The sequence below is a fragment of the Bombus impatiens genome, unplaced genomic scaffold (genome assembly GCF_000188095.3).
Source record: "Bombus impatiens unplaced genomic scaffold, BIMP_2.2 scf_2222, whole genome shotgun sequence".
NCBI lineage: Eukaryota > Metazoa > Arthropoda > Insecta > Hymenoptera > Apidae > Bombus > Bombus impatiens.
This window is the reverse complement of record NT_178641.1, coordinates 2,914,334-2,934,230: the sequence shown is the minus strand read 5'-3', so window position 1 is coordinate 2,934,230 and position 19,897 is coordinate 2,914,334. Positions and strand designations below refer to the sequence as shown.

The following is a 19,897-nucleotide window of genomic DNA, read 5'->3' as shown; positions in this document are numbered from 1 at the left end:
ATCCGTGAGATATTCTATTCTAAGCTCAATTATCAACGGAGGAAATTGATCGAAGTGGTACTAAATTATCCGTAGACGTTAGAGCAGCACGTTCGCGAAGCAATTTTCTCCTGTGATTCATAATGTCGTCCGTATCGGCCGATTCATGTAGAGCGTGTGGGTGTTATCTGATTTTTCTGTAAGACGTGTGCCCGTAAGACCACCCCGGATCGGTATTTTTCGTGCGTGGAACTTTCTTGGCCATTAGTAACACGCGAGCCACTAACCTCGTGACTGTTGCAATCGAGCTGCAATTGCCTGGAAATCGACTCGTTGCTGGTTCTTCAAAATTTCTCTCCTACGTCGTATCTTTCCGCGCCGTTGCAACGCAACACGAGTCGATCGCGTCCATGTAATATTTCAAGAAAAATATACAACTCTACGTTTGAAGCTTTAACCCTTTACGGTTTTCAATACACGACGTTGAACTCGACATTTTATTTCGGTCTTTCTGCCTTTAAGAAGAACAAGAGAATAGCCATCGTGAGTTATCGTTCGATAAATCGGCAAAGGGTGGAACGAGCAGTATAAATCGCTAGAAATTCACACATGGTAAGTAGTTTTCGAGGAATTATCGCTTTTCTATGGAAAGAAAGCAGTTTTTATAGAGTTATCGGCTAGGAAGGAAAATATTTGCAGCCTCGGACTGCTGCGTTCGTAAATGTTGCTGCCGCTCACAAAGCAACGTCTGGTGCGATGCACTGTGATCGATCGCGGACGTATATGCACGCTCGTATTTTTAGATTCTGGACTGACAGGTGAGAGATGCTGCAGACGAGTCTCTTTCCCCGATATTCCGAATTCCGTGAATGCGTCAGATGCCTGACAGCCAGCAGGTTACCGAAACAACCTGACCCGATACATTAGGTATTTCTGGAGACTATCGGAGCGTCCGATTTTCCCATCAATTCTCGTTGGATTATCGGGGATATAGTTAACACGAGAAACATTTCAACTGTAAAAACTGTCGATCAAAGTTTATTCAGATTTTTATCAACCTATTGCTATTGGTTCGCGCAACGTTCGACATTAATTCGGTATTCGCTTTGAAAAATTAGTTGCCAATCTGTATGAAGCAAGCTACTGAGTGTTTAAAAATGAAGCCTTCGCTCGTAGATTGTTTACAGAAACGAGATGGGCAAGATGATGCACTGTTTGCACACTGAGATCAAAGCCTCTCTAAAAATATTGCTCGCCTATTTGGTCTCATGATTTTACGTACGTTTCGCATAACGCGAAGACCTGACGAGCTATCTTAAAAATAACCGACTGCCTTTGCATTTTTCCGGGTCTGCAGATGTTCTTTCGATCTTGCAGTATCTTTCGTGCCCGATATGAACGAAGATGCAGCGTGGAAAGAAACTTGCAAATTGGATATCAAGTATAATGGTCCTTCGTAACACACGAATTAGGTAAAGTAATTGCGATAAAGGGGGAATATTAGTAAAATGTGATAAAGCTCGTATAACGCGTTAAATAAGTTTGCAATTTCTTTTCCCTTTTTTTCGGAAACGCGATACCTATCATACGATTATATGTGCTCGCAGCGTTTATTTACGCATTTATGAGCACTAAATATGCAAAAATATACAGAACGCACGCAAGAATACACAAAATATCCAAAGTAAAGCACTCGTTATAATTTGTAAAGAACGAAGCAAATCTTTATTTAATTGTAATCTTAAAAACGTTAATTTGCAGAAGCATCCGCGCTAATGATTAAACGCCTACTAATAACTGTAATGTATAAAACATGTACAGATTTATCTTTCATATCTGAATTGATATAACCAGCACAATATTAAACTGTGATTCGTGTAACACGGTTTTCTATCGTATGGAACGTACCTCGCATTGTATCGATCATTATAACACCATAGTAGACTCGAAACGGTTTTTGTACAAGGTTTTGTATGTAACGGAATTTTTTATTTGAAAAAAGCCTCGAGCAACTGCGTCGATTACCTGTCCTATCGACTACGCGACATTTTCCCAGGTTCCTTCTAGTTGCAACTATTTCCGTGGTCAATGTCCACCTCCATTAGGAGAGGGAAATAATCTATCATTTGGTGATCTTCCGGTCGACGTTACTTTCTTCTGCTGCTCTTTATCGCGATAAAATTGCGTCTTAGAAAAATTTCCACATTCAGGAAGCAATCTTGCCGTAATTTTGCGGATGACTCTAGGGGGAATTTCTGGTTGCAAAGAAGGAAGAATCTTACAATCAGCGATAAGAAAGCGTATGAATATTAAGAAGAGAAATTTGAAGAATAAGAAAGAGAACTTGTCGTATTTCTCTCTCGTATTTTTACTATAATTTTTTGAAAGCTTCAAATGATCTATATTTATATAACATATTTTACTTGATCGTAGGACCCATAGAATACGCTGGCAAAATTTTTCCCGTTAAACCCAAGCATATTCCATATTGTGGTTGCTATATCATCTGACAGAATTCCACTTCCTCGTTCGAGAGTTTTAATTTCCTTGGTTTTCGAGGTACGATCGCCGTTCGAGGACGATTTAAATGCGGCTTGGCGAACAAATCGTTTGATAACAGGAACGCGTCCGTCGTCGCAGAAAATGTTTTCAACACTCGGTGCGCGGATGCGACCGCATTGTAGAACGTGTCCGGCTCTGCGGACCGCCGATAGGATTCATGAAAACTAGCCTATAGAAATCCTCCGCAGACTTGCACTGTTCGCGTTGATACGAGCGCGCAGAGGAAACGTATTGTTTGCGGGAGACAGATTCATTTAGACTTGTCGCTCGTCTCGAAACTGCATCGATTAAGGGCCGTCCAGACGAACGCTAAATCCACCGTATAATCCGCGCGTCGACCCGTTTCCCCTTCGTTTACCGCGATATTCCAGCCACATCGTTATCCGCCCGTTTGTTCTTCGCTTTATAAAAAGTCGCGAGCGAACTGTCCGGTATCTCGTTCTTTTACCATGGCGAATCAATTTATCTGGTTCGCAACATGGCAATTTGAAACCCACCAAAAGCTTTCGCTCATCTACGAACAGTGATTTTTAACTTTTTATTAACTTGCTGTTTCTGCTGCAAATGTGTACGAAAATAACGTATCTGTTGCGTAGATAGATCGAGGTATAGTTATAACATAACAGCGGAAATAAAATAAAACGAGTTATATTTTGTGTATTTAAATTACGTGTAGGGTGAATCAGTGAAAACTACCACCTGAAATAACTCGTCATTTATTCACCTTATCGAAAAATATTTGCAGTGAAATTTATTGTATTTGGGAAGCCTAGTCAGACGAGTGCGTCTTAATTTTCCAATATCTTATTTTTTTTTTTTTTATGTAAAGGTGGTCTTGTGTTTTTTAAACGGTTTTGTGAATTTTGTATAACATTGGTCCATTCAGCTGGACATTCTCTACAAAAAGTAAGTACTAACCTGTTTATAACGAAGAACCATTAGGTTCGTAGGAGATATTTTAACTAGAACTTGTCAAACTTAACGTATGAAGGATAAAGATAACGTAAACGTAAGAATATCGCTTCGCGTTGTTCTTTGCTGTAAAATGTAAAGTAACGTGAAAATGTACTGATCTGATCAGGTTCCTTAAGCACAGTAAATTTCACTTGAAACAATTTTTGACGAAGTTGATAAACGTCGAATTATTTCAGATGCTTCGGTACTTTTTTATTCGTTCGTCCTATATATCGATAAACAAGAAAAATAATATAAACATTTAACAAATCTTGTAAAATTATAGAAATTTTAATGAACAATGAATGATTAAAAATAAGGTCAAGTATTTTTATCTTTCTTCGTGAAAACGAGAGAATTCTGTTTAATAGAGGGCCTAAGACATTGGCGCAGTATTTTATATCAAACCGATAGAAATTATTGTTTCTGTCGAACATCTGGTAACAGTTTAAATTGGTTTAGCAATCGATCGGTTGAAACGAATCAAACGATGATTCTAATAATACAAATTGCCGAGCACAAGTTGGCACAGAGCTCAGACACGAGGCACCGAAATCGTCACGCGATGGGATTTGCCGCGTAACTCGTCGAACGATCTTTAGACATCGCTAAATAGGAAAAGAAGATTTGTCTTGGCGTGGGATGCACGTGATGCACGTTCCTCGAAAACGCGACGATGAATATCGATTCGCCAACCACTTATGCCACCGTGTGCAAACATTTGAACACTTTCTAGTTATTGCACGTATTCTTCAACTTCGTAGAAGCTATTCGAACAAGACAAAATTAATACTTCTTCACATTTAAAGAGATCTAGAGAATTCGCTATTACATTATGTTGTCTGAAAAGTGTCTTTCTTTTACAGACACGTCTTTTACAACGATGCATCTTTATACAAACATGAAACCTAATCTGTCGAATGTTGTGTTCGCTATTTTGTAATTTTGTAATGTAATTCGATAAAATAATATAAAACGAAAAATATTATGCATTCATTATTTCCTTATAAAACGAAAGAAACTTTTCCAACGACGTAATATTAACGAAATTTTGTAATTCACGAGCTCGAAATTGTCAGTATTGATCAGTACTCTTACATAGCATTGATAATATAATACAAAACGCAATAACTTGAGATTTATCAACTTTTTAATATCGTTAAAAAAGTTGTTGGCAAATCATTACGCGATACGAGTCAAATGTCCCGAATACTCGTACACTTGTTTCGCAAACGAAGCGTATCCTACGACAAAACTTGGAACAAAGGGCCGTTGATTCGTTCCCGTGTCGCGCAATTAAAATGGAATTCTCGAAAAATCAATTATTTTAAAGTGCCTTTGTTTTTGGCCGGCCGAACGACGTATTGTTATCATCGACGATAAATCATTAGGAGAACATCGATTCAGTCAGGGGATTAACGAAACCGACGTGATTCGTTGGCCATGGCGGCTCTCGTTAATCTCGGACGTTCCATTAGGCCGTGTTCACAGTGGCATGTTTGAAAGCACAATGTGCCTGGTCTGTGTCATGTAATCCGACCGCATAAAGACTGGTACCGTGTAACGGCAGGGAATTCTCCCTCGCCATTCGCAATCATGCTCGCTAAACGACATTGTGCATTGTTTTTACCGATGGCCACGTTAATATCGAGCTGGATGCATTGCTTCGCTCCTCGAATTTATGCCAGTATTATCCCTATTCCATTTATTAAAACGCGGTTCTCTTTAAATCTGTGTTTAAAGTCCAGCATGGCCATTCTTCCGATCAGAATCACCTTTTGTTCTGAACCGGTTTCATTTTTTCTTATGGCGAAACTTATGAAACCTTTATGCATTGGAATGTCGATACTTGGTACGCGTAAGGTACGTAGAATCGTTTTAGGGAAGCAGAACATTTTGACCGCCCGTAAAACGGTCGCGTGGCCGTTTCCGTTAGTCGTTCGAGTTAATCGAATTTGACGAGGGAATCAAGCGTAATACCCGAGGCCCGCGTGTGTTGCTGAGAAGCTAGAAAATTGTCTATTTGAACGCGATTTTCCGAGCCACTTTGACAGGAGATTGCGCGAAATTCGATATACACGAAGTCGGGAAAAACTCGATCAAACGAAGCGCTTCTGATCCACCCGAGATTCATTAACTACCTCGATCCAGAGAAATTGCATCGCTTGCAGCTTCCTAGCCCGTAAAATCTACAATTTACAAACACTAGCCACACATACTCTGTGTGGATCGTTTAATGCGTACTTGGGATGCAAGTCAGTTCGTGGAATCGCGCGTTGTCAAATCGAGACCATCGTGTGTCATGTGTCCGGTACATGAACGCGCACCACATGTTCATCGACATAGCACAGGAAATGCAGCGGAGTGACGATAAATTTATATTATTCAGTTTGAATTATGTCATCTGGATAACTTTGATAACGATTACAGTGGTTAGTAGCACGGTTTTTGTCAGAATTGGACTATGGATGTTTATGGAATTTCATATTTCTATGAAAATATTGCCTCTTAAATCAATTATTAAAATGTAATAATAATAAACTAACAAAAATTACTAAAATAACTGAATTCGCTTCCAATACTGTGCGAACTTATTACAAGCCAAATAGTTTGTTATCGTACGAGAATTTACGAGTTATCGAACGTTACAAACTCCTAAACACTAAAACATCTTTCACGACGGAAACATGAATTCATCGTGGAAACACACGTCTTTATTTAAATCACGTATTGAACGCAAGTGGCTGTATTAAATCAGAGTTACTGTATTTGAATTTCAATCGAGCAAATCGATTTCTTGCTATACCGGATGATTGTACGCCAATAGAACTGTAGATTATTCGAGTTAATCAAGCATAGGATAGATTATTAGTCGTGCTAAATCGGTCATAACCAAAACAAAGACGATAATTCTTTTGCCTTGATATTTCGACCGGTTCCATTTCCAAATCCCTTTGTACGATTTAAGTGGTGGAACGTTTGCGGTTAGCTTGCAAATCAATTATCCCGTGCTATTAATTGAAATTAACGTTGCGGCGATTGTGCAACTCGATCATGCAGAGAAGCAGGTGGCCTGCACGCGAACTTTTTCACCGATGAAATATCGCTATCGGATCTGCAGGTATTCGCGAGGTGTACAGCTATCATCGTAAAGTGCTCCGTAATTGACCTCATTATGTAATCGATCGGGTAACATCTTGTCGGCTATAGATATTAAACAACGATATTGCGATACCCCTTGTAATACGATTAATTGGATATATTCGTGGTTAGAGAATCATCCATAGAAGCTATTAAAAGAAAAACAATGAAACGTACGATAGTTCGTGTTACGAATATATGTTATACATATTATGTGCGTCATACGAAACGCTGTAACAACGAGCGTTCTGTAAACATATCAACAGGATCCAAGGACAACTTCAAAGCAGAAGTAGCTTGTAACATCGAATTATAACACTGTTGCCAATCTGGATTAGAATTATTTTGAGATACATGTCTTGTTACAACCTTAACGATCGACTGTTCTCGATTATATTGGTAAAATTGGTAACACATTAGAAAGTGTATATACAAGTTACAGAATATTCATCATCGTGAGCATACCTCCGTAGAGATCGTCAAAGTATGGGAACGAATTAAACGAATTGTTCGTTATATTAAGCCACAACATTTACTTGGAATCTTCTATTAGCAGTAATTTCATCTTTAAAGTCATTATACACGTTGTATGGGAAATTGTTGTAGTCAGTATACATCAGCAGCGAATGTTTTATAGCTCTTATATACGTTTCAAAATTCGCTTCAAACTTTACCGATATGATCATGACGGACCAACCTAATTAGAGCGCTAATGGAATTTTGAAAGGTTTCATACAACACACGTATAATATATAATACATGAAAGTTTTCAATGGAAGTGTTTAAATACTTTTAGGAAGCATTGCAGCGTTGTTTCAGATCGAAGCGAAGAGAAATTGAAAACATTTGGAATATTTGATTACCAGGTAGAAAGAAGCCAGTGTTTCGAGCATCGATTCACAAACTAGCTTCAATTATTCTGAAAGTAGTTTCACCACAGATGAGATACAACAGTAAACGTGACATTCAATGCTTTTTCGAGTCTCGCGTTTTGGGGCTCACCTGACCTCCCCATACTATTTTCGTGTGGCACGCGACGTTATCGATTCGGTATAGTAATGGTTTGAATTAAAACTGAAGTCTTTTGTATGAAATTATAAATAAAATATAGAACAGGATTCTATTCTATAATCGCAACGAAGCATACGATTCTGTCCCTCTACGATATTTCAGAAAGCATTACACGCTATCAAAATAGTCATTTTTCTTTTACTAGAATTGTGATTTTCGCGATTCGTCATAATATTTTATAATATTATTCTAAGCCTATACCGTTGTCCAACAATTAATTCTTAAATATATAGATCTAATATCACGCACACAATTCTGCTTTACTTTCTAGTATAAGATATACAATTATTGATTTAATTACTCGCAATGTTTTATTTAACAACATAATTCGTATTTAATGTACGGCAGATTTCCGTTTATTCGAACCTGTCGCTCGACAAAATGCTTATTATCCTTACTATGTACTTACGCTTTCTTGTACGTATAATGATATTTCACGTTCAGACAAAGGAATTCGACCAAGTTCATTTAATCGAGCGCTAACTAAAGCTTTGTTTGAATAAACCGACCGCGTTTCTAACGAGCCATACAACTACAGTTTAACATAATTACAATCGTGGCGACGTGACGTTATAGATTGTAAAAGGCACGACAAACATTCCGATTTTTTTCGAGGTCGATATTTTAGAACGCGAAGCAGGAAGTCCCATTTAATGCCACGTCTATCCTGTCCTTAGTCGATGGTTTCATCGAGGTTGCTCAATAACGCGAGATATTGCCTCCTCCACGATGAATCGTGAGCCGACCATGTTCGACTCCACATTATTCCTTTCTCTTTGTGATTCTCTTTCTTTTTTTTTTTTTTTTTTTTTTCACTCGTTGGTCAGGTTGACAAAGGTAGTCATCGTATATGGAACGATGGCTGTGGAGATACACGCGACACTCATCCGTATCGGCGCTTGAACATGTCGGTGCATACATGTCAGCCACACACTCACATATATCAGCGCAGAAACTCAGGCATAGGTTGGCTTATGTAAATGGACACGTAACACTGGATGCGCGTTCCGAGAGCGTAGCAGGTGGAATATGAACCACGATGTGCATCAAGACAATGCGCCGTTGACGAGAACTTAGAGTTCTAGTTCGCTTCTGCCCGCGTACTTCTTTGTCTCTTCTACTGGCCGCTTGCTTCTGTTCTTCTTTCAGCTGCTTTTTCCACGTTGGGCTCAAAGAATAAAAAAGAAACAAATGGACCGACCACTGGCTCGCGGAATTCGCTTTGAGACAATTCGTTTTGCGTATTGTTACGGATTGTTTGTTCCTAACTTTCTTCCACGAGAATTCTCGGATTCCACGCGTTTCCCGGATTTTTCCGGATAATTCAGCGATTTAAGCAATCTTCGTATCTTATTTGCGATTAATAAACTGCGGATATTTACGCAGATTAACAATTTATTTACAAATAAAGAAATCCAAGTAGAGATTTGATAATAGAGATACAAATAGAGATTTGATCCACTTACTATATATATATCGTAATGTGCACTTTGCTGTGGATATTTTATATATTTTTATATATCACGTGCATTTGTGAATCTTTAGATTTACTATTAATTGGAGACTCTGTCAATTGTTTTTTTTTAACAAAGAATAAATTACTCGTTGCGCGATCGAGCGTCGTGCAAACTTCGTTGTAAAGTTACGATGAATTCTTACCAGTTGGGAACACGTCAGGCTGGTCCTGTTATTTTTGCCCATTCTACTCGCCGTCATTAGCATTACATGAGACTTGTCGATGTTTGGACAACCTCGGTCGGCTATGTAAAATTTCTGTAGAGTATCGAGTACCTGACCGGAATAAGTCGCCTCTTTTATCGAGCCACTATTTTATTTAGTCTATATCCGGCTTCCTCTTGCGCTTCCGTCGTTTTCATTTCGTTTCCAGAAAAAGAGTTTCAAGCAAATCCGCTCTCCGGTAGGATCCATTTCAAGGCTGTAGAGTCCAAGGTCGACGAGAAAGAGAACTCTCTGGTGCACGAGCACAACTGCCAGCTAAAGCCGATTGTTTACATTTTCGTGTTACGCGACTGCATTCAATCACAAAATAATGCAAATGTAAAATAATCGATTTTCATCGAGTTTTTTCAGCGACAGCTTTTGAATATTGCAACTGTTTTCCATATGATGGAACTTTTAGCCTGTTTGAAAGCAGTCGTGCAATTTCGATTCTTTTGTTCCATCCTAACCTTCGGTGAATCGTATTCTACGTGTTTGTATAAAAGCAACATAACGTTTCTTCGTTTTTCAAAGAAAATCAAGAAACGAATGCAATCTTCGACGTACCGATCCAATAACCCCTTGCTGCCAAATGCAATCGGCAGCAAATCCTCGATACTCTTACGCAATATTCCCATTTGTCTTCAAACATATCGTAAAAAGAATAGAAGTCTCCGAACCAATATTTCCATTCCCTTGATCCCGATACACACTTGAACCCCGTGGCTTGCAATATTCTCGCACGAGCTGCTGGTGTCTTCCTCCGAACGTGTCATGTTACGAACACAGTAACTCGTGGAAACTTCTGTAAACGATACGACGCTATATCATACTGAAATATAGAATGAAATCAGTGGACCGCTACGAAAGAAACGATAGGAACGACGGATCGGTTGGCTCGTATATATTGGGTTGGCAACTAAGTGATTACGGACTTTGTCATTAGGTGGTATTGATAAAATCCGCAATCACTTAGTTGCCAACCAGATAAATAGTTTAACGACAAAGTGGAAACTTTCGCACTTTCGTTCCGAATTAATAAGGAGACGCTGATAAAGCGCGAAACTAATCAATCTTATCGAGGATAATGTCGAAACGCAGTTACGCTTTCTAATTAAAGTTTGTTATCAATTCGTAGGAGATATGAAAATTATAATATAAAATATGTCTATAGAGGTTGTACGAGATTCTTAGGTTCGAATCGCTAACTTAATAGGTTGACTTCTGAATCTTTGAAAAATTTGTCTTACGTTCGTATCGATAGAGAAGCGAAAATTAGTTTGCCCGCAACGGGGAATTAATTACTTTGCTGATATGAAATTTCATTTATTGAAACGGTGATATTACAAAATTTCAAGGCAAAGAGTTAATTCCATTAACAGACACACGAGCTTGCATAAACGTGCGCGGTTTATTTACGAGAAACTCTGATACTTTTCCATGAAAAAGTCCCTTCCTTTATGAAGTTAACGTATCTAACCGCGAGAGCTATGCCATCCACATACTCTACGAATCGTAAAACGTCATTCTCGAAATTTACCGGGGAAACGGTTCACATCCGAGTGAATATTTTGCGAAATTCTGCAACGGATTGTTCTGCGTGAATCTGCGTAGCTGCAGAAAGGAAGCTCGAGGAGAGACAGAGAAAGAGAGGAAGTCTCTACGTAGGAATATCTGTCGCGAGTAGGTTCTATGCAGTTGTCCTTGCGACCGGCGGCTTACTCGAGTTTATTTTAGAGAGCGGCGTATCCTGTTCCCTCGGGCAGACTTTTGTGCGCCGTTTTACCAATTGAAATCAACTTTAGCAGAAAGTAATAGAGAGAGAGAGAGGGATCTTACCACCAAGTATGAGAGTTCGAGAAGAAGGATCCGAAAAGTTTGAATAGAAACCACATTCAGATTCAAATCCTTGTCCAACATTTCTGTCTTCTAATTCTTCGGCTCGCAACACTCCTCGGACCCAGAATTTATCTCGACTCTTTTCTATTCGTTCTTAAAAGTAACAAAGACAAGATATTTGTAACTTGTAGGATGGTTTTATTCGGTTCGAAAATTCTGGAAGCGTGTATTTCAGACTCGCTTAATATGAAGCTCCATCGATATCGCTCCTTGGCTGCTACTACGATTTCTTCGTCGGTTGAACTTTCTTTCGCTTCGCTGAATTCGTATCTTCTTTATTTGCATTTTTTGTTTAATATTATTCCTTTAAGAAGCATTCTAATCTTATCGTTATTTTGCAAACTGCGTTATACAAGAGCGTTAGCGATATCTTAATCGCGTTACACCGAGTTCGATTATATTTAGAGCAATTTAGAAATGTCGAGAAACGAACGATCGGTAATGTATTTAAATGGTTCTATACGTTTCAAAATGCAGGAGGAATTACTATAGAATGCATGAGTGAATGGCGAATGTTATAGTTAACGAGCAGCAATAAAGGACACGCGATGGAGGAAGAATAATTCGCGGTACGCGAACCAGACGTACATACGTACGCTGAGCGTATAGCAGGAGAATCGGACCGTTCGTGGTTAGACTTGCGTGCAGATCGTGATTCACGAAACTGCTTCGCGCGAAAATACTTCTTCGTATATATCGTTATTTATTACATTGTTCGTAATCGCGTACGCGAAATAATTATCGCGCGGCCCTTCCGCCGGGGCTCTTAATGCGTTTCGTGAATTCGCCGCGATAATTTACGGGACACCGTAAAACACGAGATTTACAGGACAGCCGGGTCACGGTGCTCGTTGTTTTCGAGGACCGAGAACTAACGCGAAATTAACTCGCGACAGTCAAGCTTTCGCGTTTCAAGAGCGGCCACGACGAACCAGTTTCGTGGCTCACGGCTACGTAAAACCCTCGTAAAACGATCAGATCCCCTGCTCGAGACTGCAGTTTTTGGTCGTCCAATAATTACACCGCCAATGTTTGCCAAGGTTTGCGTAAGAAAAAGCTTCGAGAAGTGAGCTGTCTTCTCTCTTCGAAATTGTCTCACGACAAAACATCAGTGGCTATTTTACGCTGAAATCTTACCTGACGCAGAAAGTAATTGATAAATGTTCGTAATCGATGGTGATACATGTAATTAAATCTCGAGTGACAGACCTAATGTACTTTCTTCCATACGGTTTTTATTTTCCCCGGCCACTGTATTATGGACTTTTAATTAGGTGATTTCGATATCTTTACGAAGCAAGGTCAGTTGCTTGTTGAAGTCTTTGCCGATTATTATTATTATTATTTGTCATTTATTTACCGAAAATCTACAGATATGACTCTGTTCACGCTACTGATTTCATATGAAATGCGATAATCGAGATTAGATTAAATAATAAAAAAAAAAGAAAGAAAACTGATTAGACTTTTGCTTTCGTACGAGATAATGATCTAAAATATAGAATAGAAGCTAAGAAAAGTTGTTTGCTATTTTCGTGCATTTCAATTTCTCACAAATGCGCAAAGAGTCGCGGACTAGCATATACACGTTATACGTGGTTTGACCCTAACATGGCATCAATGATATTGTCACAGTATCAAGAAATTGCGACGAATTTAACGATTCCGATGCAAGAAGCAAACGTTAACCAAACTTTCAGATTGCTTTTCCTTCCGTGAATTCACTTCGGACCTGTACCTTATGGTGAGAAAATAAATAGTTTGTCTCGAAACTGAAACGTCTAAAATCTTGATAATTGCAAAGTTTCGCGAGGCAACTTTGAAAGTGGGATTCCGTTTGAACAGCCGTCGAATCACGGGATAGGGAAGTTGAACGAGGTAACTTCATTAACTGGTTTCAAATTGTCGGCACAAATATCCGGTCAGCAGCGTTCTGGAAAGAAAGAGGATAAAACAGGATCGTGCTAGGAATGGACCGTGCATTCTGCGTGCATCGTGATCGCCGATAGTAACTTTTCCAATTATCAATAAATCCCAGCGACCGGAAGCCATTGAGCGGAAGAAAGTACGCGCCAGTCGACGAAAGTGCTCGTACATCACGTGAAAATGGAAGTTCGTGGTTTCGTATGGACGGAATTCCAACGGGAGACAGTCATTTATCATTGGTTTTTTATTCGCCTGGAGAGTATTTTCGCTGAACGTTGAAAATATCTGTGGCTCCTACTCCTGAAAATTTATCTACGCCACGAACGAAACCGTACGGTGTTTAATAGCGAGGTACAACTATTTCTTACCACGAGTATGTATTTTAACGAATTACATAGGAGCTGTTTTTTTTTTTCTTAGAAAATTTTAACTTTCACATTGTACGTAATTATTATTCTTTAATAAGTCAATAATCGATTCAATGATAAATGTATCTCTCCTTGAGAAATCTAGTCTCAAATTCAAATCTATTGCGTCGTCTCTATAAGATCGTTTGTGAACATACGTTTCTATTATTAATTAACTAGAAACAGTCGCTCTAGCAGACTACTCTCGAAACCAACCGTTATAGCGTCAACGTTAACGCTAACATCGTGCTATACAGGGTATCCCAGATTTTAACGATTAAACTTTGTCAGCCAAACGTCACTCTATGAATCTGCTCCACGCATCTTTTGTGACACTCTATAGAACACCGTCAGTTATTCGCGATCGCCTTTAGCTTCCTACAGAACGAAACACGTTCCAGCGTCGATGAACTTGACACGAGTGCAATTTGTGCAATACTGTTGCATTCTCCTGTGGGAATGCACGATCTCGGATATACCGTGGTGTTTACTGTTAATTGGAATAGTTGTTGCAAGTCGGAGGAGCGATTGCTCGATGGACACCGATGTAGCAGCAGGTCGCAGTCCTGTCTAGTCGATCTAACGCGGTTAGCCCCAAGGTAATAATTGCGGCTAGAGCATTGCCTTGTAATCAAATTGGGTCGCCCCAGATCCCGTACCTCTCTCCAACTCCAATTATCGCTATTCGCCGTTGCGTTACCTGTTAAGATGATTGCCATGTGCGTATCTTACGTAATTCTGGCGAGCGTAATTCGCAAAACGGAACCGTTCGAACACCGGGCCACCGACGAAGCCGAGCACAGTCAGGATAAAAGGAAAATTGAACCGTTATCGCGGTATTCCGCATGAAATATGGAGGGTCCAGTAGAGCCGGAGCGCGGGTAATAAATGATCTTGAACGCCAGGTGTTTGCTAAGGTAGTAATCGAGTCAAATGCTTAGCGGTAATTTGTCGTCGTGCTGTTTTAACAACAGCCAGAACACGACGGCCGATTGTAATTCTCTGCGACGACATCGTTTTATCTTCCAAAATATTCGTATCTCTTCGTAAGTAACGTATATACGATGATTTCGTACAAAACGTGTTAATAAGATTGTTAACGTTTGAGCAAATTCATCTCTTTATAAATACAATTAATGCTAAGTTCATCAGGCTTGGTCAAATGACCGGTTTCAATATTTCATCGAAAATTGTAAACTCTTGTATTAACAAAAATTAACAAAAATCGATTAGTCAGATAATACAAGAATTTGCATAAAGTTAGACGAGCCAAAGAAGCAACAAAGAATGTACAACTTTAATGAGATTTTGAAACCAGCCATTCTATCGTTAAATATTGGACGTTGAATATCTTGGCACATTTTTGTATGTTTAAATTCCTCGGAAACGCATAGTGTATAGTTTGACGAAAATTGATTCATTGCCAGATGAAAATAGTTAGGAAAACAGTGTTCGTAGCATCTTCCGCAACTTTTCAACTTATGGGTTTGATTAAGATGCGTCGTCTGAGTGGCTCGAACATTTTGTATGTTTAAATTCCTCAGAAACGCATAGTGTATAGTTTGACGAAAATTGATTCATTGCCAGATGAAAATAGTTAGGAAAACAGTGTTCGTAGCATCTTGCGCAACTTTTCAACTTATGGGGTTGATCAAGATGCGTCGAACATTTTGTATGTTTAAATTCCTCAGAAACGCATAGTCCATAGTTTGACGATAATTGATTCATTGTCAGATGAAAATAGTTAGAAAAACAGCGTTCGTAGCATCTTGCGCAACTTTTCAACTTACGGGGTTGATCAAGATGCGTCGTCTGAATGGCTCGAACATCGTGTAATATAGAGATTTAGCTCTATCGCGTTCTAATATCAATGAAATTTCGGATTTTTTACGCGTCATTGCACCCAACTAGGGATTCTGCAAATGCTATTGTCGGTGATTCTCGGCAAGGAAAATATTCAAGCAGTTCGAAAGGGATAAGTCGCGGAAGAAGGAGGCCGCAGTCGATTGCACACGGCTATTTATAACGAATCGATACGAGCCGTCGGCTGTCGCGTTCTTCACGTGCTCGGTGCTCGCACGTGCAAAACGACGTCGAGGCTCGAGCAACCTCGTTCATTTCACACGGATACGATAAAAAGGGGAGCCCGTGAATTGCAGGTTGCCAGGACACGATTCGCGCGTTATGATGAACGCCAGAATTTACTCGGATGCAACGGCATTACTACGTAGTCCGAGCTGATTATACATTCTAGGCGAATGGTAGGTGACTGGGACCGATCCGCGTTGAATCTCGCGAGATAATCGCTTCTGTTCGTGCCAGCTATAAGTTAGGGCGTTAATTGGACGATGCATGGATTTGTCGTGCGCGAGATTAACGAGCTGGGCGTGCGTGAGTCGCGATTTATCCTCGCGGACAGCCAGCCCTCGAGAAATATCGTTTTTCTGGAGATTTAATTTTCCATCGAGCGGCCGTCCCAACGAGAATCATTCAAATTGATAGCCAGAAATTATTCCCGTTGCGTCGAAAGATGGACGCGATCGCGTTCCAAAGAGACGCGCATTTTGCAAAATTGTATCATTACGTTTGCATATAACAGCGACGAAAGAAGGATGACGTGTAATATTCATCTATCCACTTTTCTCTGTCGTTCTTTTGCATCCCTGAGGACGAATCGGCATCGGCGCTCACGGTGTTTCAGTTTACGCGAATGCACCGTGACAACGAATGAAATTGAGGATCGCTGAAAGGACGATAAATCGTTTGACGACCAACCGGTCGGGAAAGGAGGCCAAAATGTTCGTCGCTATGGTGTTGCACAAGCACAATAAGCACAACAATGGAAACAACTCGAATCATCATTCGAGCAACAACAATTCAACCCGCACGACCAATAATATCAACAACAACCACATCAACAATAACGTCACCAATCTGAATGAGACGCTCAACACGAGGGCGGTAAGTCTTGAAAATGTAAAATATTTTCCAAGTAGCCAACGATGTATGTTATTTCGGTATTTTCCGTCGTGTCGAAATGCATCGCGAATGGTAAATTAATTGCACAATTTAGCGAGAACAAACGCGTTAACGTTGCACATTTTCTGTTTTATCAAGTTCCTTTTGCAATTCCGTGTATATGGTACCGCGTGAGACGGTTGTGCAATCCCGCGCGATCATTAGGCAGTAAAAGCAGGGAACGAGTTTTGTTCGAAATAGTTTGATATACAAATCTCGCGCATACACCTGTTGCTTTCTGCATGAAACGAAACCTGTTCGATTAATCGAAGTGACAGTAATCTTGCCGAACAGTTACGATAAAGCGTGCACCTGAGGGGAACAGCATCGAAACCGGTAATACTTGAAATCGTGTTAAAATCCATTATTCGACATCGAGAACGTAAAACGAATTTTTCACTGTGTTACGCCTACAGCCGTGTCCGATCGATTATGAACGTTTCGAGTAGCAAACACGATTTTCCTCTTAACATTCTGCAACTTTTCCATCGATGATCGCAGTTGTTACACGATCGCTCGAAAAAGGTAGACATTTTCTTATTTCTTACAAAACGTAATTCCAATCGACAAAATTTCATCCAAATTTTGTTCATATTTACGTGCGATTTTAGCCAACCTTTCGTCACGCTAATCACCTGCCTTTTCCTTTTGCAACGTTCTTTGAAAGAACAAGAAAGGAGACACTTTAGATATAAGTTTTCAGGGAAAAACGCGATCTCTTTTTGGCACCGTTCAGAAAGATTTGTATCAATCGCCGACCAGAAAGGCTGCTACGCTCCTCTTCGCATGGCTGAAGTCGTCGAGGAAAGAAAAATTTTTCCGCTCGATGGGAAATCGCGTTTGCGATGCAAAGGGAAGTTATCTTCGTCGGTGCAGAAACCGCATGAAAACGCGACGATTTCGCTGACAGAGGTGCTGGGCGCCTTGCCACGCAGTCGTTACCGTCTCTTCTAAATTTATTTTATCTTTTCGTTTTCATCTTGTTCGCCATGCACCAGCCTCCCTTTTCGCTACTATTTTCTATCAGATCTTCCCGATTCTCCCTTTTATTTCACATTACGCTACGTTTAACACTAACTTTAGCAGACGCGGCTAAACGACCGGTTCCAAACTTTAGTTTAAAATTGTACATTCCTTGTTATTTCTTTTGTTCATTTAACCTTATCTAATTTCTCATATTATCTGACTAATCGATTTCTCAATTTTTGTTGGTATAAGAATTTACATATTTACAGTTGCACTAACAAAAGAAATAACAACGAATGTACACTTTTATGTAGAATTTTTGACCTCGTAAACTCAGTGTTAATTCCAACATATAACTAGCAACAGAATTTGAACAAGAAGAAAACTTTAACGATTCCAAAATTGCCTTCTCATTTGATCTTCGTGGCAAACGTGTATCTTTCCCTCGCTTGAAATTAAAAAAGAAAATCGCTATAATATTCAAACGTAGAGACGTTACATACACGCAGCATGATATTAAAACATGGACGCCGGTCAACTTATCAACTATTCTTATATCGTTACGCCTTGGTTTCTGCCAAGGTCCAAGTGTTAACGCGCGTTATCTCTCGCAGCAAGCCCGATGAATTTCATTTGCTTGGTTCGCTGGCACGGGCCGCAACGTTCCAATTTCAATTTTCGCGTGTGTATTCAGGTTAGATACATCGACGAATAGATGGACGAGAATCGCGACCCTCTCCGCGTGTTTGAAATTGAAATGGGTCAACATTGGTCGAACAACCAGATGGATAGGTCAATCGTATCATTTTCACGGTCCCGTATAGCAACGTTAACGTTATTGTTTCGTTAAAAAAAGAAAGAAAGAAAAAAAAGAAAAACCGCGACGATCGTTTTCACTGGAATTATCGAGCGTGCATGGGTCATTGGCTCGGACGTATACCTCTCCGATTGTCAGGCTGTGTGGAGGATTTTTACGAGTGAAACGGCGATTGCGCGACAATGTAGTGCATTTACCGCAGCCTTTAACAACCCTGTGATTCCATTAGAATCGTTGATTTATGTTCGACCGATAATGCGCGAACGGCTGTCTGGACGTCTCTTTCTTCGACGAATCGTTTAATTCTTTTCTTTCTTATTCTTGCATTTTTCTTTTTCTCCCCTTTTAAAATACTCGTACGGAGAAGGATCGTCGATACTCTATATTCCTAGAATGGTATCAGAAAATGGCTATCACGTGCTGCTACTTCATTCGCGATCCAATTTCGCTTCAATTTCTGCCGCGAATTGACTAGACGGTCCATCGATATTCGTTCCGCGGCAGAGGCATGTCTTTTTACTCTAAAACTTGCTCGATTGTTTTTCATCTCTCTGCGTGTTTGAATATTTCTTCTCCCCTCTCGCTCGTCCCCTCTCTTTCTTTTTTTTCCCCTGTCCTTCTGTCATCCCTACCAAGTAATTTCCCTGTGGCACGATTTGCATCCTGTTTGCTGGCAGGCGGTCGGTTTATTTTTCGACGACGAAAGGGTGGAGGACTACGAATAACTTAATTGCATCTATCGGGGCTCCGTCTCGGTTCCGGTCGCCGCTTCAAGAGGTTTGCATGCAAATGAACCGGCGAGATTAAGTCCTTTGTGTTATTCGGCTCTGATAACGAACGTGTTAAAGGACTCGCCCGAAACGCTATAAATTAACAACTAGATTAAACTGTCCATCGCCGAAGTCTCCGTGTCTTGTCGCCACGCGGCTTTGCATTCCAAAGGATGTGCTTTGAAACACACGCGGCACGGTTGCGATGGGTAACTGCGATTTATTGTTTATTCTAAAACCTTTAATTGAGAGAGGAACATCGATGAAAGGTACGCAATTATCGGTGTAAAATCGTATACCGAATACCTCTAGGTCCCTAACTTTCTAATCCATCGAACAAATTATGTAATCAAAATTACATTAGGTTGTTGAGAAAAGTCGTAGCGAAAGTTAAGAAAGATTCAGATAAAATTGGACTATTTCTCATCTATAACTTCAATTCTTACTTCTCATCTATAACTTCTCATCTATAACGTCTTTCTTTCAAGCTATTTCTTTTTCCAATAGCTTTCACACATTTCTATTCGGTTAAGTTTCCCAAAGACTATAATAAATAACGTTAATCATGTTACGTATATCGTGAAATCGAGAAATTTGCAACAAGACACGTTGATCACTTTGTACGTCGAAAAGATCGTACGGCGTTATCCTACTATACAATTTTCTAC

The 19,897-nt window shown here is 39.9% G+C and overlaps 1 protein-coding gene across 3 annotated transcripts in view; it reads left to right on the top strand.

Annotated features, from left to right (window-relative positions):
• LOC100741363 (serine/threonine-protein kinase 25) overlaps nt 1-19,897 on the top strand; it is a 116,486-nt gene that overhangs the window by 34,111 nt on the left and 62,478 nt on the right. For 2 of the 3 annotated variants that reach the window (XM_012393072.3, XM_024371965.2), the window contains exon 2: nt 16,360-16,619. The exons of the other annotated variant lie outside the window; for it this stretch is intronic. In XM_012393072.3, the coding sequence (XP_012248495.1) occupies nt 16,386-16,619 (234 nt within the window). In that variant the 5' untranslated portion in view covers nt 16,360-16,385. The remainder of the gene's footprint in view (nt 1-16,359; nt 16,620-19,897) is intronic. 3 annotated transcript variants of the gene reach the window in all.